The 19,897-nt window shown below is 40.1% G+C and overlaps 1 protein-coding gene across 13 annotated transcripts in view; it reads left to right on the plus strand.

Moving 5' to 3' along the window:
- Positions 1 to 19,897, plus strand: part of ELP4 (elongator acetyltransferase complex subunit 4) — a 273,599-nt gene that overhangs the window by 119,878 nt on the left and 133,824 nt on the right. For 2 of the 13 annotated variants that reach the window (XR_014790629.1, XR_014790626.1), the window contains 2 exons: positions 14,077 to 14,128; positions 15,185 to 15,249. The exons of 7 other annotated variants lie outside the window; for them this stretch is intronic. Coding sequence is in view for 4 of the 6 variants with exons in the window: in XM_084852999.1 (XP_084709125.1) it covers positions 15,185 to 15,235 (51 nt within the window). In the remaining 2 variants the exon portion in view is untranslated. Of the gene's footprint in view, positions 1 to 14,076; positions 14,201 to 15,184; positions 15,319 to 19,897 lie in introns of those variants that run through there. 4 more of the 13 variants (XM_084853014.1, XM_084852999.1, XM_084852990.1 and 1 more) reach the window with 4 other exon arrangements.

Genomic DNA, 19,897 nt, shown 5'->3' on the forward strand with positions numbered 1-19,897 from the left:
GATTAACTGTTTTACAGTGCAATCATATACATGTCTACCAAGAAGTAAGCCCCATTGTGTTTAATGTGGCTTACCCACAGGTAAGCGTGTATAGGATTGGAACCATAAAGCAAATTTTGTTCATTCAGATTGTATTTTATACATTTTAGTCATTTTTTGTTAACTGTTTTATGTTTTATTAAAACAAATCCTAATTTTAATCTGCTCATAGAGGCATTCATGGTTAATGACGTTGTTTTTTAAAAATCTTGTTCAAGATTAGAATTACAGGCCTGTATCCAATTGTGGTCATTCCAGTTTTAGATGGTATCAGCCAGCAGAATGGGGATTTTCAGCAATTACCCCTACCCCTGCAGTCCCCCTACAAATCTGCCCCAGAGGGAACTGCTGCTAGCAGCTGAAAGGGAAGTTGGAGAAAATCACCAGCCCACCCCCCATCCTCCAGCGGGGAACTTCCACTGGATTCTGGTCCCCTTTGACCTTCTGTTCATGGAGAGACAAATCTGGATCCAACCATTAGATTTGAAAAGGACCTTAGAGGTCAGCTAGTCCAACCCCTGCACAATGCAGGAGGTAACTGCAGGATCCCTGACAGATAGCTGTCCAGCCTCTGCTTAAATATCTCCAGTGAAGGAGAGCCCTCCATCTCCCAAGGCAGTCTGTTCCACTGTCAAACAGCTCTTACTATTAGAGAGTTTCTCCTAATATTTTAGAAAAAAACTGCTTTGCTTCAATTTCCACCCATTCATTCTAGTCCTGCCCTCCAGAGCAACAGAAAAGGAAACATTGTTTCAGAACTTTGCAAATGGATTTTTTTCCAGGGCCAGGCAATAAAAGACTCAAAGACCAGTGGCCTGCTATGGCCCTAGTCACACTTTCAAGAGGTGTGTACGTGTGACTAGTTGCTGTAAAATGCAGCTGAGAATGAACATTTGAATATGCAACTTAATATACATCCAATTGAAAGAAATACTTTTCGAACAGATGGCATCCATGCATGGTTTACTCTCTTAGTACCTGACCCAGGAAGTGATACATACACAGAAGCCTGTGTACATGTACAGATCTCCTTAGCTGGATTGGGATACCTATCTGGTCTTCCTTTACTTGTCTATCATTTTAGTGTTCCAGCTGACTAACAGTGGATTTAATTGTCAGTTTCCAGAACCTACATATAGGGGCTGTTTGCATGGCACAACAGTCCACCATGGATTATTTAACCCACGATGAAGCTGTGATGCATGCAGCCACCATTTTGAATCTGAAGCCCCTACTCAGGGGTTGTTGTCTTGTGTGAACCCAGTGAGCATGAGTTATACGAGGTTAAACAACCCTTGCATGACCCACAGTCTGTTTCAAGGTTATGTAAGGGTTGTTTAACTCTTGCATAATGCATGCTTCCCAGGTTCGCACAACATGACGACCCTGAGCGAGGGTTGCATGTGCAACACCCAGGACGAGCCACGGTGTGTCGTCTGAACCCAGTCAATTCTGCATGAAGAAAGATAGAATTCATAAAAAATCTATTTCTGTTCCCTGTATTTCTGAACAGATACAGACTAAAGGTAGCTTTGGTTCTGGTGTATAGCTTCTGCATGAATGACATAGGCCTCCTTTTGTCATGTTTCTGTGAGATGCTTTGCATCCCGTCCAAAGTGATCCTACTTACCAGGCCAAAGAGTAAAAATAAGCACAAACCTGGTAGTGTGATCAAGGTTAGAAACTGATCTAGAGAAGAGCTAGAGATCTGCAGAAGCAGAAGAAGGCTATATGTATGCTGCCACCCAGCAGAGAGAGAGGGCTTAGGCAAAAGCTTGGGTAGGCCCGTGGTTATTTGTTCACTAACGTATTTCTGGATCCATATCTCCCCTTCCCCACAGCAGCCTTGTATGCACTCAGTATAAGAGTATCCCTTTTGATTAGAAGCCTTATGGTTACCTTGGGCAGTACAGAAATGTAATAAACCAAAATGAAATGAAATATTAAATTGTCTGAAAAAATATTTTCAGAGTTCTGGTGGTATATTGGAAAATGTGCAATAGATTTATGAATTATTCAGCAAACAAAAATACTATGGGTTTTTTTTTTTTACATTTGTTGCTGTTCTGTTGTTGTTGTTGTTGTTGTCATTTTAAGCATTTCTGGAAAATAGTAAGCAGTTCCTGTCATTTACAGAGAAAGCAAGGAGTCATATAAATGATGCTGGTTTAAAATAACATTTACAGCCCAGTAGCAATGTTGTAAAAATACTTGCATGTTTGAAAATCACACTAGCTATTCTTGTTTCAAATTTCATTTAATATATTGTTCTGTATGATTTTTTGATAAACAGATTATTCCTTGAACAGGAATTAAGAGTAAAGCTGCCAGGAAGAGCTTTTGTTGTCAATGTAGTTCCCGCCTCATGTTTTATAAGAGATTTCATGGTCCCATTGTAAAGAGTGGATGATTTAAAACGTGTTACCAAGATAAACTTTCCCATTGTCATTAATGAGGATGGGTAATACTGAGTGACAAGTGCATTAGGAATGACATAGAAAGAGCTGTTAGATTTGTCAGAGCATATCACTTCAGGCTATGAAACCTGATGGCTTTTGGGGGGGTAATTTTTTTGCTAATGGTCCAACCTGGTAATTATTCACCTAGGTGCTTCAACATCTTGTTGCTATAACACTCTGATAGCTTTGGAGAGGTAAATCAATATTAAGTAGAATTTACAAAAGGATAGAGAGAATGACCTCTGTAATCAGAGTCAATTCTTCAAGCTAAAATATCAACCTAATTTGATAAACAAAATTATTTCAATAAACCTTTTCTTGGTGAAAAATGCTTATGCTGTTGTGAATTTTACTGGAAAATTCACAGACTAACTTTGTACTCTTACTTAAAATATATATGTTTTCTTGCCACAATAAAAAATCTTTCAATAAGCACTTAAAAATGTGGACACTAATGCACATAATTTACATTGACTTAAAAAAAATCTCTCTATAAAGAACACTTTTAAAATATTTATCACTGAACAATTAATAATGTATGACTTTTTCTGATGTTTAAAATCTCTCCAAACTACAATGTGACTATCAATTTCTATTTTGAACATGCAATTGGTCACTTTTTTGCCTTGATTCATCTTGCCTGGCTGCCAACCAAATTTTGCCTCTGTATACCTTTCTTGACACTAATAATGACTGAGTTTCTGTTCGTTTGCATGCAAGATTTCCCAAACGACTATTTGGGGCTGGGATAAACTATCTATCATGATTGCATACAACTAATCTGCCTCAACCAAACCTCCCAGTGATTGAAATTAAATTTGACAATTCACCTCTCCTTGGCGTGCCTGAGGTGAATGTAGCTACAGACCACCCCCGGAAGGGCATAGCAACTCTTCCATATGCTGGGGAGGATCTCTTTATTTTTGTGAAAAGATTTTTAGCTAAGCATGTAGAAACAGGGAAGGGTGTTTTTTTTAAGTTTCACAGTTTTTTAGTATATTACCTTTAATTTTTCAATAGTAGTCATTTATTTTTGCAAGTACTTCGGTTTTTAATGGTGATTCATTAAAACCATTGTTTGGTTTTGTTTGCCTTAATAAGAACTCATATAGAAAAATGATTTTACATAAAGTTAAACTAAGATATTTAAGAATCATTCATTTTTTGATAATGCACTTTTATTAATAGGATCCCCAAAAGCAGCCATTTTAATTTAATATGCTTTTCAACCATATACTACTTTTAATTAAAGTATTTACATATAATACACACAGATATAGTTTTAAATTTCAACATAACATGGTAAAAGCACAGTACAATATAATATAAAACTTGCTTACCTTGCCTTGCTGCATGCTCCTAGTGGTCTGAATCTGATCCATCAGATGCCCATTAGTAGACAAACACACTTGTGCTTGGGTATTTGGATATAATCCTTTTATCAAAGTGAGCAAAATGTCTCAATATTAGTTTGTTCAAGTTTTTACCATAAACAAGATCAATCAATGTGTGTCTTCCCCCCTTCCAGTTTATCACTGCTCTAAGGTTAACCTGTAGGTTTTTAATTCTTGCACATTTTAATTAGGCATGTATTGTAATAGTGTGGTGTAATAATATTTAGTTGGGCACAATCCACTGCATGTTTAGACAGAAAAAAGCCTACAACTCCCAGCATTCCCCAGTTGATTGGAGAGTGCTGGGAGTTGTAGGGCTTTTTTCTGTCTAAACCTGCATAGGATTGCATCCTTATAATATGATGATGTATTACTAGTGAGCCATGCTATTCAACAGTAAACCCTGGTAGGATGCTTTTAGATTATCAAGATTTAAAATCAGTTGTGTGAATCAAACAATTTTTAAAGAAAGCAGAGAACTATGTAACCTTTTATGTTTTACAACAATTGTAATTCTTGCAAATACTATGTATTTTATTTCATTTATTAATAGATGATAAATCCTGGTTATCTTTGAGACTATATCCAAAGTGGCTAATAAAAAGATTAGACTATATTTAAACCCTGCCCTATTCTGCATTTTCAGGGCAGCTTACCACAGCGAACAAAGGGCTGGATGTGCCTGATGTTGTATGATCTTGGAAGCTAAGCAGGGTCAGCCCTGGTTAGAACTTTGATGGGAGACCACCTGAGAATGAGGCTTCCTGCATTAAGCAGGGAGCTGGAGTCAATGGTCTTGTAGGCCCCTTCCAACCCTTTGATTCTGTGTCTTCAGTTTCAACCATATCCATCTCTTTTCCCCAAAGGGCTCATCCAGTGGTTCAGAAGCGGACATCTTCTTGCATTGTTTTGTATTGCTTACTTGCTTACTTGGACTTCCAAAAGGCTTTTGACAAAGTCCCTCACCAAAGACCCCTGAGCAAACTTAGCAGTCATGGAATAAGAGGAGAGGTCCTCTTATGGATCAGTAACTGGTTAAAGAAAAGAAAGCAGAGAGGAGGAATAAATGGTAAATTCTCTCAGTGGAGGGAAGTAAATAGTGGGGTCCCACAGGGATCTGTTTTAGGACCAGTGCTTTTCAACCTGTTCATAAATGATCTGGAATTAGGAGTTAGCCAAATTAGAATCAGCCAAAGGCACACAAAAATAAGCAGATCTTTATCTGGTACCTAGCAGCAGTGAAGGTGCCAAGTGTACATATTGTGTGAGGAGGTTCCAGAGGTATATACCACAGCTATAAAAGGCCCTATCTTTAGTGCCTATACATCTCAGAAAGCAGGGAGAAGCAGAAAAGGGCCTCCAATGCAGCTCTGAGTGGAGGGAGACAGTCCTTTAGATTTCCTGGTCCCAGGCTGCTTATGGCTTTGTAGGTCAAAACTGGCATTTTGAATTGCATTATGACTTTATGAAATTGGATGGCCTTGGTTTGCTTATCAAAATCAGTGCCCTTCATTACTAATGGCTATTTTGGTCAAAAATATCAAAATGTTGAAATACCATTTTGTAAGACTATAGGGCTGATTTTCTGATTTTGATCCATGCAGGATTTCAGTATAGGTTGGGTACTGACCTTGATGCGCTGGCACAACAGTTGAAATGACTCAGGACCTGTGTGAAGCAGAGCAAGGAAGTCAGCTGCTTGGTTTTGCTCCCAAGAGTTTTAATGACACTCAGACAATTGCTACTCAGATGTCAAATCCATTGTATGTCTTAATTGCAACCAGTGGAAGCTGCCTCGTTCAGTGGTCTCAACTCAGGAAGTTTAGTGGCAGAAGGCAGCAAGACCAAAAGGTGCAAATGTAAAGAAAGTGAAGATGTGTATTGCTATGCTTGCTCTAAGTAGCCTTCCACAGCTTGATGCCCTCCAGTTGTGGTAGACTACAACTTCAGTGAGGATGATAGGAGTTGTAGTAGTCCAGCACACCTAGAGGGGAAGGAACCTCTAGCAAGCACAGACGTTGGAATGGCAATTCTTGCATTGGTATAGCCAATTATGTGGATGCCTAAGAGCTCCTAGCCAAGCATTTTCGTTTACCAAGCATTTTTGTTTACTTTGATAATGACCATCATTATGTACTGCATAAGTAAAGTTCACCATTCTGTACCACAAGAACCCCAGTTGACACTAGGGATGTACGAAACTCACCTTTGCTCTGTCCCTCCCCGCGGAGTCCTTGACGGGGGGGGGAGGCGATCCGGTCCTCCCCCCAGGAATCCTCGCTGGACGGCTCTGGCCGCAGACGGCCTGATGCGGACGCAAATGGTGGCTGCCGTAGCGGCCGCCATTTGTGTCCAGCTAGACAGCCGTGATAGGCTACGTAAGAATTTACGTAGCCTATCATGGCTAACGTCAAAAAACACACACACACATGCAGCGTACGCAAATGGCGGCGGCTACGGCAGCTGCCATTTGCGTTCCCTATTTTTCGCCGACTTATCTTACGTAAATATTTACGTAAGATCAAACGGCGAAAAAAAAGGGGAACGCAAATAGCGTAGTGGACGCTATTTGCGTTCCTTTATTTTTCGCCATTCTGGCCTACGTAAATATGTACGTAGACTACAATGGCGAAAAATAAAGGAATGCAAATAACGTCCACTGCGCTATTTGCGTTCCCCTTTTTTTTCGCCGTTTGATCTTACGTAAATATTTACGTAAGATAAGTTGGTGAAAAATAGGGAACGCAAATGGCGGCCGCCGTAGCCACCGCCATTTGCATATGCTGCGTGTTTGTTTGTTTTTTTGACGTTAGCCGTGATAGGCTATGTAAATTCTTATGTAGCCTATCATGGTCCAAGGACAGCAATGGCGGTGGCAGCAGCCCTGCTGCGGCCGGCCAGGAGACCAGCCGGAGCCGCTGCCGAATCCACCGCCACTGCCGCCGAATCCGCCCCAGGTAAGTGCCATCCCAGGGGGATTCCTCGGGGGGGCAGGGGGGCAGGAGGCCGTTCCACCATGGATTCCGGGGGGGCGGATTCTAAAGAATCCAGCCTCACTGGAATCCGTGGCGGAATTCTCCGCCATCCCTAGTTGACACAGGGAGGAGGATGTTCAGCTGTATGCATCAGAGTTCCAGTTAAAAAAATTTAAAAAGGATATATAGTTGGAATACTGAAAAATGAAGACATGCTTCTGTGGAACATATAACCAATGCATTCTGTTGTTCTGAAATTTGATAAACATTATATGCTTATTTTTCTTACCATACCATTTTGGATTTTGATTCTGCAGAACAGAAAGGTTTACACAGTGTGTATGACAAATGGTCCTAAGTGAAATAAGTATTAAAGTAATCCAGTGTCTGAAAACTAGAGCTGAAAGCTTTAGTACGCTTACTCAGTGCTTTAATTAGCCAATTTAGTAGCTGAAGATCAAAATGTGGATTTTAAAATAGATTTAATTGTAGCTCTCACCCCATTGTGAAAATGTATTCAGAGTTTGTGAATTGTTGCCCCCAGCAATCTATGATCATCCTTTCCTTCAGGAAACAATTCAACCAGTGTGTGGATCCAGGATCTTGATCCACACACTGATTTCTTGATTTTGTCTGTGTGTAAAGTTACTCAGCTGTCAGGTGATCCAGATATCTTGTGTTCAAGGAGATGCTTCTGTTACAGAAAAATAGAATTTTTCTATTCTGCACACTCCAGCCACAGTATTTTGTCATTAGAAAAATGTAAACCTGTCCCCCTCCCCCCATTACTATGTCAATTGTGGTGGTAAATGCTGTGTGGGAAATGGTTTCACAAGTGTTACAGGCTGGGAAACCTCTTGGGTAGTGTCTGTGATGTAACCTGTGATGAACACACAACTCCACTCCTCCATACCCATGTCGATTTTCTACTTTTAAACTATTTAATTATTTGATTTTTTCAAAATCTTTTAAAGTTTGATTAGTTCTTCACTGAACCACCACAGGAAGTGCTCGTGTAGCCCTTTAAAATGCTTTTAAATTAATGTCAGCAAGTTTGTGCCTTCACCCTGCAGCAAAAGTTTTGGGACACATTTTTCCCTTTTCTCTCTTTGTATTTAGTTCTTTTAATTCTATATGTTCCTCATTCTATAACAAATGTCTCCTGATTTTTTGTTTTAAGTGAGCACAAATGTGTCTTTCCTTGCTGGAGTAAGGTTACCTTTTTCATTCAGTACTGCTGGTGCTGGATTGAGACTAGCATTATGTCACACTACAAATGAAATGGGGGAGGAGTCAGCCCAGATAAGAGAATCAAACATCTCTGCCCCCCCCCCCCACCTTTGACTCCTGTAAATTATATATTTTATCTGGGTTAGGGTTTCCGACATTCCAGGTTTCCACTCTGGCCCTGTTGGGCCTTGGCATGCCCCAGTAAAACACAAACTGGTGAGGTGGAGTAAACCATTAGGGGGAGGGAGTTCAGCCAGGAGTATAAAACCAGCTAAAGGGGAAAAGAACTATATATCTGTGTAGTCAAACTGTAGCTTTAAAAACAGGACAGCCTGTGATGGATCAAGGATGTAGGAACTTTAAAGACCTCATCCAGTATGGAAGAAAGTTTGTACAGATGATCTAGACTGTTGAGCAACTGTCTTTCTCTCTCTTTGAAGTAAGAAAGGAGATTTTGATTGCCTGGCACACAGGATATTTAACAGAGACTATTTCCAATTGTACAAATAAAATATTAGAACAGAACAATCGTTTGTTCAAAGTTACAAAAATTCTCAGCACAGTTGAGCACTTTGAATAACCCATTGATATCAATGGGATCTAAGTACACCACATTTCTTCTGGATTATATCCAGTTAATGAAGCTTCTACCTTCATTTCATTTCATCCGAATATTACTTCCATTATGATATTGTAATGTATCTTTCAAAGTGTCAATAAATCTGCTGAGCAGTTAATAAGATGGTTATTTGGCAAGAAAACCACTGAAGCCCTCTTTAAAGTCTCTGGTTGCACTTTTCCACTTATCTTATACAGGTGTATGGTATAGCTACTTGTTGGGGTTATGCCAGGTTATAGAGCAGTGGTAGGCAACTGTGGGGGGGTCTGGAGGCCACTTTTCACCCTGCAGACCCTCCCTGCCATCTGCACTCCTGCCGCCTCTGTGCTACCAGAACAAACTGGCAATTTGCCACTGAAATTCAGCAGGAAACTGGCAGATTTTTTTGCTGCCACTCCACCAAATTTGGAAGCAGGGGCAGTGGGGGCCACACAAACCATGTGTTACCTTCCCATATTATAGAACCTGCCAGAGTACCTTGAGCCAGCCAAAATTACAGAGGTATGAAGTCTTTATTCTTCTATTAATTGTATGTAGTGAAATGATGACGGCACCAAACACACACTGAGAGCCAGTGTGGTGTAGTGGTGAGAGTGTTGGACTGGGAGATGGGAGATCCGGGTTCTAGTCCCCACTCGGCCATGGCAGCTCATTGGGTGACTTTGGGCCAGTCACAGACTCTCAGCCCAACCTACCTCACAGGGTTGTTGTTGTGAGGATAAAATGGAGAGGTGGAGGATAATGTAAGCTGCCTTGGGTTCCTTGAAAGAGGAAAAAAGGCAGGATATAAATGAAATAAATAAATAATAAACAGTGCTCAGGTGATACAAAGAAGACTTGCAGAAAGGCTAAATCACAACGTACAATGTATGGATGGCTTAAGTCAGGAGATAGTATTAAGAATAGTATTTCAGCTCAATTGTCCAGCATTTACAAGTTAGTTTGTCACTTAGAAATCTTAACGTATAGTCCTGTTGATTTGAATTCATTCATTCTTTCGAGTGCAATTTAATCACTCTTGCGCATTTAGGAGATCCTTGGTCTCTGCTCTCAGAGACCCTTGGACCTGTAGTAGTTTAATGTTGCTAATATAGATACAAACTTTCTAATATGCATACTATTAGGTAGTAAAGAATATTTGGTGTCAGATTGGTCGTTTCTCATCTGCACCAAGACATTGCACTCAATAGAAGGTTCCTGATGCGATTTAGAGAGCAACCACACTTCTAAATTAAATTACAGCTTAATTCTATGTCCTGCCTTAAGTGCTCCCAGTGAGGTATAGTCACTTGCTTAAAAACACACACAAATTGAAACTGCTTACTACCTTTTGCTGCAATAGAGACAGGACTAATTTTATTATCCTTAAGGTGTGACATAGGAACTATGGGAGATCCCAGCTCCCTTTCTACTTTCTCTCTGCAACCCCTAAAGCCCCTTATACAGTGCTTCTATCCCACATATGTCCTGCTTACCATAACCAGTCCAAAAGGCAAGGACTGGACACAGGTTTACTTACTTGTCAGCTTAGATCTTAACATTTGCTGTTCTAATTATACAGTGCACAGAGTGGAGAGGTATTTTGTTGTTCCAACGTATCCTTATAAAATGTTGGCATTGCAGAAACATTACAGTAGCGCTGTAGGCAGTTAAACTACTGTAAATAATCTTTTATTATAATACTTTTGTTATAAATGTATTTATTGAAAAAACTTTTTTCTAAGTTACACAGGAGTTTTTCACTTTTTAAAAAAGAAGTTAAACATGATGTATTTCACTCTGGTTTTCCTTTTTCCCTGGACATTTTTTTTTTTTTTACAAAATACAGATGGAAATGTTATATGCAGGTACAGGACAATATAATATCCATTGCATTAGACGAAGACTAAACTCATAAATCTGAGACTAATTTGGACAGACCATCTGCTCAAATCTTGACAACCGAGACTTGCATATAAAGCTGTCACAAACCTTGTTGAGATGACCCCTGAATGCTTGCAGGATTGAGACTGTGACCATTGTCCCTAACCATGACCTCCATGTGTTCAACTGGTCTTCTGTACAGAGTCTATATACAGTCAGGGCCAGAAATATTGGAACAAGGATAACTGTTTTGGCAGTTGGCCTCTGTACACCACCACACTGAAGTTGAAAGGAAACACACCCAGATGGGAGCGGAGTCAGGACTTCCAGCTGTAATTCAAGGGGTTTGACAAAAGTGGGGCACTAACCATTCAGGAAGGGCAGCCAGTGGCATACACACACACACCCGTCGTTGGGGGCTCATAAGTAATGGAACGAATGGCTGACAAGCAGCTGCATGGCCAGGTGTGGCCTGTTTCCTGGGTACCCCATGACCAATCAAGCAGATAAAAGGCCTGGAGGTGGTTCTGAGTATTACATTTGCATTTGGTAACTGTTCACTGGAACTCCCAACATGAGGTCCAAAGAGGTGTCCATGCGAGTGAAGGAGGCCATCATTAGGCTGAGGAAACAAAATAAACCCATCAGAGAGATAGCAAAAACAGTGGGAGTGGCCAGCACAACAGTTTGGAACATCCTGAAAAAGAAGGAATTAACTGGCAAGGTCAGCAATAGCAAAAGGCCTGGAAGACCACGGAAGACAACTAAAGTGGATAATGGCAGAATTCTGCTCATGGTGAAGAGGAACCCTTTCACAACATCTAGCCAGGTCAAGAATGCTCTTGAGGGGGTAGGCATGTCATTGTCAACATCTACAGTCAAGAGACGGCTTTATGAATGTAAATATAGAGGCTTCACAACAAGGTGCAAACCACTGGTAACGCTCAAGAACAGACAGGCCAGATTAGCCTTTGCCAGCAAACACCTAAAAAAGCCTGCCCAGTTCTGGAATAAGATTCTTTGAACTGATGAAACCAAGATTAACTTGTACCAGAATGATGGGAAGAGAAAAGTATGGAGAAGGAAAGGAACAGCCCATGATCCAAAGCATACCACATCATCTGTCAAACATGGGGGAGGCAGCGTTATGGCATGGGCATGTATGGCTGCCAGTGGAACTGGGTCACTGGTGTTTATTGATGACCTGACTGCTGATAAAAGCAGCAGGATGAATTCTGAAGTGTATAGGACAATACTTTCTGCTCAGATTCAGATTCAAATGCTGCCAAACTGATAGAACGCCGCTTCATATTGCAGATGGATAATGACCCAAAACATACAGCAAAAGCTACCCAAGAGCTTCCCAAGGAAAAGAAGTGGGATGTTCTTCAATGGCCAAGTCAGTCACCTGATCTCACCCCAATAGAGCATGCTTTTCACTTACTGAAGACAAGACTGAAGGCAGAAAGACCCACAGACAAGCAGCAGCTGAAGGCAGCTGCAGTAAAGGCCTGGCAAAGCAAACTCAGCATTTGGTCATGTCCATGGGTTCCAGACTTCAGGCAGTCATTGACTGCAAAGGATTTTCATCCAGGTATTAAAGGCGACCCTTAAGTTTGAAATGATGTTGGTTTGTTCCATTACTTATGAGCCACAGTTATCCTTGTTCCAATATTTCTGGCCCTGACTGTACATAGGCTCTGTACAGAAGATGAGATGAACACATGCATTTGGTTCACACAACACAACAATCCTTCATGGGCAGCCAGCCATGATGGCACTTTGGAAGGAAAGTCACTCGTTCCCCGGCATTTTATTTTTTAAAAAAATTAGGTGCCTCAAAAATATGTAGCTGGGGTCATTTTTTTAAATTATTTTTTTGTCAGTGTTGTGGAAGTGTGCTCTTAGGCTGTCTAATATGTGTGGTCTTGCCCAGTCAATTTCCTTGTGTGTTTCAGCAGTCAAAGGGAGCAGCTAAGGGGAATAGGTAACATATTGTCCTCTTGTCAAGGAAATTGACAAGACAAGGCTGCATACAGGCTAATTTGCACACAGTTGCAAAGTTCCACAGTAGAAATAATACCAAGCGGAAGAGGGGACCCGGTAGTGCAATTCAGGAGCACCAAAAATGAGGGGTGGGAGTGGGAAAGTCAATGGAGTAGGTGCACCAAAAGTGGGGAGGCGGGATAATATCTTCCTCCTTGGTGATGTGATCCCCTTGATTTTAAGTGTTGCACTGACACTTCTCAGTGTCCCCCACCTTTTCAACACTTCCCCAAGTCTCCAGCTACACCAGAAAGTGAAGGTATTAACTCCCCCCACTTTTTGTGGCTCCTTTTTGAAGCACTCACTGCAGTGGTTACTGCGAGAGAATCACATCACCAAGGGGAGATATTGTGTGTCTCCCCCTGCCCCTGCTTTTGGTGCACCTACTCGATTGGCTTCCCTACCCATTTTCAGTGCTTCTGAATTGCACTATCGGGTCTGTCCTTCCCCTAGCCTTATTTCTCCCCTGGTCCTGTGTGCAAGTTATATGCAACCTTGTCTTGTCAATTTCCTTGTATATTACCTACTCCCTTTCCCCTTCCCTTTGACAGCTGAAACAGACAAGGAAATTTACTAGGCAGGAGTACACATAACCAGACAGCCATATAAGCAAACTTGCGCAATTCTGAAAGATCGACCAGATAATAATAATAATAATAGATCCCAATTATGCATTTTTAAAGAACTGGAAAAAATCCAGTAAACGAAAAGGGGTAGCCATCAAAGCGACCCCAATTGCAGATTTATGAGGCAGCAAAAAAGGAAAAGGCTGGGGAATGAAGAGGACTAGCAATCAGAGTGGGGAGGGGAAGACAAGATGGGTTTTGCCACAAAGTCCACTGGGATACGTGCCGGAGATGGCTGGAGGACTGAGAGGGAAGGAGGGGGAGAACAACCTACAGCAAGCCCCATCTTCTGTTGCATTTACTGTACCCACCATAGCTTATTCGCAGGGTGGCTTAGCATGACGTGAGAACCCACCTATGGATGTTGTGGAACAAGAGAGTAGATACGATCCCAGCCTGTCTCCATGCATTCAGTGGTCATTGAAGTACAGCTATAGTGGTAAAGGTATGTGGAATAGGTGATGGCGAGGCTTTCTGTTGTGGTCCTCAAAGTCAAACAAGTTGCTAACTCCTGGGTGCAATGATTTTGTACATCTTATCAAAAGCAGTCAGAACAGGCATTTTTGGCATTGTTGTAGGATTTGAAGGCATGGGGAGTTTGCTTGATTTGTGTGTGTGTGTGTGTGTGTGTGTGTGTGTGTGTGTGATTGAACACTCAGGGGTTTTTTTCCTTTACCTGTGAAGTGGCAGCATTCAAATTGCTATTATACCAAATTTGTTGAGATCTTCATTTTGCCTTGTTTAAAGATCACTGTTTCCTTGGAAGTCTTATTTCAAATGTAGGGAACAAATTGTTTCAGTCTTCTTATTTATCTTTTTTCACAGGTATGTTTACATTCGAAGACATGTTGTATAGATAGTGCATAAAAATTGCAAGGTTGGTGTTAACTTCATTTTTAACATGATTTTTCCATTTGAACACTGAAAATCTCCCCAAGCTAGTCCCATTATTACTTCATACCTGTCACTGGGGAAAGTATAGGAACATGAAGAATACACATTTATGCTCATGCTATTGGAGGAACAGCCACTACAAACATTCTCAAAGAGTCTGAAAAATTTTTCCTCAGTGCAAAAACATATGTTTTAAGCTTTGAACAAGAAGGTTGTGTTTTCCTTGGGTTTTATTTTTCTACTACTGCTAGCAGATCTCAACATGTAGTTCTTTTTTCATATAGGTGATAGTGCAGGAAGCTAGAATAGTTGGATATGTACTGATTAATCTGAAATAATACAGATATTAACTTGTTTAAAAACTGGTTCAAAAACCTGGATTTACGGTGCAAAACCACAAATGCCAATGGCAGCTGTAGAAATAGTAAGATCATGGAGGGCCTACAGTAGAAAATAAATTATTGTGCAAACTTGTGAAATCAGAGTGCAACTGGAGACAATAATTGACATGTTTGAAAAAATGAACACAATTAGCAAATGATTTTTAAATATGACCATCTGTCAAAGCACACTGATTCTGCAAGCAGGAGGAAGAGGTTGTTTTTATTTTCACTCAGCTCAGACAGTAATCAAACTAGAGAGGAAGAAACAAAAGCTGTCTAACAGTTGTTTTGTTGAAATAGTGGTAGAGAGATCAAACGGTTCCTTCTGTATGCTAATGCAGTGAAAGCTACTCACTGATGATTATTCTCATATTTCTTTACCACTACATGCACTAAAAAAGATCTGGAAACGTTATTTTATCTGAATGTGTCATTCATGTAAGCATTGCAGGATTAGAGCTTTGGCTCAAAAACTAACCATCAAGACAGTTAGTAGTTAATCTAAGTTTGAATTCATAAAATAAAGACAGATCTGCATAACTAGTAGTAGTGCAGTTGTTCTGATGTTAGACACTGGCAGAAAAATTGGGAAAGGGACTGAAGCCACTCACATCACACTGATCATTTTAGGTAATTTATTGATTTATGCTTTTCAGCCTTCCTCCAACAATACTCATGACAGATGTAGTCAGAGGATATGTACATAACGTTCTTCAAACAGGTAGAGTTCCTATTGAAAGTCAGCTACCTTTTCCTTTTCTTTGGAGCCAAGTGAGGCTGTGGGTGTGGTAGACTGGTGTCTAGGTGCAGTAACAGATTGGATTAGACTAAACAAACTAAGTCTGTCAGCCAAGACACTTGCAATGTTGGTAGGTGGTTCGTCAGTCTGGATGAATGGGATTCAATCTGTTTTGGAGGGGTTGCATTCCCCTTAAAGGACCAGGTTTGTATCTTGGTAGTGTTCTTGGATCCATCGTTATCTGAAGTTCAAGTGACCTCTGTGGTGCAGAGTGCCTTTTACGAGTTTAGGCTGGTGTCACAGCTTACAACCCTATCTGGCTGCAGTGATCCACACTTTGGTAACCTCCTGTTTATCTGTGGAGGCCACCCTCATTCAGAAACTCAGAGCATGGCTACTAGAGAGAGGGCCTTCTTGGTGGTAGCTCCCATGTTATGAAATGCTCCCCAGGAAAATTTGTGTAGTGCCAATATTGTTTCCTTTCTGTCACCAGATTAAGACTTTTTTCTTCTCCCAAGCCTTTTAAACCTTTGCTATTCTAATCTCTATTACCTTACTGTAGTTTAAACTCCTGTTTTATTACTTGGCTGGTTATAGCTATTTGCTTTTTTACCATATTTTATCAGGTTGATTTTGCATTGTATTTTTATCATGTTCGCTTTGTATTTGCATCTGTATTTTTATCATTTTGGTTTTGTACTGTTCTTTTTTTTATCTTTGTATTTTATTGTACTGTTTTATTTTAAAATAATACAGAACCTGTTTTATAAGTGTGTTATACATTACTATGATGAATAAATATCATAGAATATACATAGAATCATAGAATAGTAGGGTTGGAAGGGGCCTACAAGGCCATCAAGTCCAACCCCCATGTTATAATATAAATGTATTTGTTTATATAATAATATAGCTCCTGCATATCAGCCTTAGCCTGAAGTGTGTAAAACAGATGTGCTGAACCTCTTTCAGCCCAAGGGCTACATTCCATTTTGGAGAAGTACTTTGGGGTGGGGGACATTCCAATATTGAGTTGGGCCAAAGGAAAAAGAAGAAGAGACAAAACATGCCAACATATTTTAGCTTAAAGTTCTTACTGCCAGTAAGTAAGACTTAGGAGAGTCATTTCAACCTTTTAGAATGGGGGGAAAACTGCACAAAAGCCAGGAAACCATCAAACCATTGAGGTTGGGGAAAGGAGATGGAGCCGGGGGAAGGGGGTTTGCCCTCCTGGGGAACCCCAAAGAGTCAGATCTGGCCTCCAGGCAGGCCAGATTTGGCCCCTGGGCTTGACCTTCTGCATCCCTGGTGTAAAAGGACCTCATCTTGGGCTCTTTACCTTGATGACAAGTTCTTCAATCATTTCTATTCATTCCCATGACTATCTGTTTTGACTTGAGACTTTAGCTGGTGCTTTTCAATAGCTTTCCATGTCAAATTCCATTTTTAACCAAATATACTAATGTTGAATTTGTGACTAGCCTGCCACTATAACTTCTTTGTAATAGAAGTTATGCTTTGTAAAAGCATAACTTCTTTGTAAGCTTTAAATGTAAAATGTTAATGTTTTATGTACATTGCATTGAATATGAAATAAAGCAATCAACAACAACTAGCCAGTAAGTTATATTTGATCAACAGATGGTATTCTCTGGCAGAACACTGCTATCACCGTCACTACTCACTAGAGCTAAGGTCCCTAGAATCGCTGAAGACATATTCTAAGAAAGCACTTTGTGCTTTCCTGTCATTTTAAGGTTATCAGTGAATAGTAGTAGAATGTGAGTGGTGGCTTTCATATAACTGTTCAATATGTTTTCTCTGGTTCCTTTTACCCAACTCCCCAATTTAATTCTTGTTGCCTTGGACAGATCTTTGGCCTTTAACCTGAGGCACTGGCAATAGTGACAGTATTTGCCAGGTGGTTGGAGGAAAACCCCTGGTGAGAAGCATCCTTCAGCCTCACCCCAGCATCAAGTAATGCATTTTACCAAGTTGCATGCCATATAACTTTCTCCATTCATCAAATAAGCTGAGAGGGAATCACTTTTCAGTAACCCATATTTGTTCAGGAGTGTGGAATATTTGGTGTGAATTTGGTGGACCCCGTAAAGCAAATTACAACACTAAGCCAAAGATCAATGTTCTTGTATCCCTTTTCCTTGAACGTGATTACAAGACTATTCCCTGATTAAGTCTCATTTAAAAGCTTGATCTGAGTACTGCTTCAAATAATGAAGAAATGGTGGTTTAAACTCAGGAAAGAGGTAACACTATTTAAAATAATGTTACCATTTTGGAATGTCTTGATATTTGATGCTTTTAGAGAGAAAATCTTCATTGCATATATTACAGTTTCAATAGGTGCCTGAAAATTGATTTTTAATATGCTCATTATGTTTCTGAGTCTGCTAATTCTTTAAGGAAATGAAGAAAAAATAATGAAACCATGTTACACAGGTACTTAATTTTTTTTATCTGTGGTACTATTCTGGTAATTAATGCTTATTTTATGCAAACTAGGCTATATCTCTTACTGGACACATTACTGTCAAGAAAATATTACTTTCCTTAATTATCAGTAATGAAGCAGGGATAAGCTGCTCACTTAGATATAATATATCTAATGACCTTTTCAGCTAGAGGTTGTGATGAAAGGTATCAGTTTCCACAAATTATGTTTCATTCAGTTTCTGGCCTTTGTGTAGACTAATGTTTTGAGGATGAGTTTTAAAGTCAGAAATAAATTGTGTTTTGGTGTTTAAAGGTGATTTAGTGGCTTGCTTTTAGTACATAATTTTCTCTTTTATAAATTAATCCAGGTTTCATCTCTATTATCAAGTTTTATAATACAAGCCAACCTTTAAATCTAGGCTTTTAAAATAAGTGAGGCTGTATATTTTTGGTAGCATTAGGTGTGGACAAAAGCTTATGAAATATAAGATTAGAGTGTGAATATTCCAAGTATGCCCATAGTTCAAATCTTTCTGGGGGCTCCAGTGCAGAGAAATCTGTGTATGCTGAGGATAAGCTGTTGTCTGAGTTTTGCAGAAGATACCAGTGTTTGGTGCATTAATATGCAGACAGAATGGGGCCTTGTTGCTGGTCCACAGAATTCCCTCCGTTTGGAAAATCCAAGCCTGAACATCTCCTGAAACTCTCGTAAAATATTCTGGGTTTTGCTGATGAAGGTAAAACAACCGGGGATGGGAGGACTTCATTCTTAATCTTTTGAGATTTAGTGAGATTCCTATCTCTGTGGTTTATTGTTTGTGATAGGTGATTACATTTTTAGCTTTGAAAACGTTTGCTACACCCTATAGTCCTTTTGGGTGGAAAACATCCAAATAATCTTGGACTGAATCTTGGGTTAAACGGCACCTGGATGAACGTCTCCATTTTTAGTTACTTTCAAAAATAATTATTAGTGATTCTTTTGTTCCTGAAGGTTTCAGTACTAAGCATACTTGACACAAGAGGTATTGATTTCAGTGGGTGACATCAGAGATTTTGAGGCCGTTTTCTGCACTGTATCAGACACCTGCTTTCTTCATAGGTGCTATCGTGAGCTAGTTTGACTATATATTAAGTGGCTGCAGTGGTCTGTGGGAATGAATAGAGAGATGGACCAGTATTGCCAAAATATATCCCCAGTGGTCTAGAATTTTACTGCTGACGGTTAGGAACAGATGGTAGATGGTAAGATATTTTTGCAGCTTGGCAGGGGTCTGTTGATTCAAAATATTTGTGAACCCCTAGGGTAGGGAAGCCAGAAAATGGAAGGCAGACTGGATATAGTTTTAGAGGTTGAAACTCTGTTTAAAATGTATTGCACATTTTAATTTTGTTAGATACTTTTCCATATTGTTTGGTTGCCTTTTGGTATTACTGCATTTGTTTTTATATGATGTTGTTAGCCACTAAGTGGGGTACAAATAAGAAATGAAATGAACATTAAAAAATATTAAGTTTCTGTTTAAGGATTTGTATTAGATGGAATGCTTGAATTCAGATGCTAGTTCAGTTGTTAATTCATATCTATACAGCAGTAAATAACTCTTACAGTTACTACTATTTAGCATCAATTATGTTACCTGCTATATAAAACACATAAGTGAGAGAGCTGGTACCCAGAAGGCTTATAATATATAATGGCTTGGATCCAGAGTGTCCTTTCCGAGTATAGAAGGGCTCCTTCCATTTGTGGAAGGGACTGAGACCCACCCCAGACTTCCACTGGATGAAGTGGATATACTATCTTCACAGATTTCTCCTTTGCAGTCTGCAGCACCACTTCCCATGCTGTTCTGGAGGGTCCTCCAACCCTCCAGAAAAGATTTTCAGGCAGCTGCAGGGGAAAGAAAGAATCAGTAAAAATAATCTTCACCCCCTCCTCAAAGCAGGGGTGTCCCATGTGTAGAGTTCCACCCACAAGAACTCTAGATCCAATCCCTTGACCCAGTTCGCACATAATGAATAACTATGGATTAAAGTGAGTGTGCTGCCTCCCGCGCATTCACCACTGCCCCTTTGCTTCCTTCCCCCTTTCCAAACAACCCAGGAATGCCTCATTCCTGGGTTGTTCATTGCATCTTAACCTGGAACTCTGGACTGCTGAGGGAGAAACTAG

This window comes from Heloderma suspectum, chromosome 1, assembly GCF_057233095.1.
Source record: "Heloderma suspectum isolate Gila_16-S chromosome 1, 16-S_ref, whole genome shotgun sequence".
NCBI lineage: Eukaryota > Metazoa > Chordata > Lepidosauria > Squamata > Helodermatidae > Heloderma > Heloderma suspectum.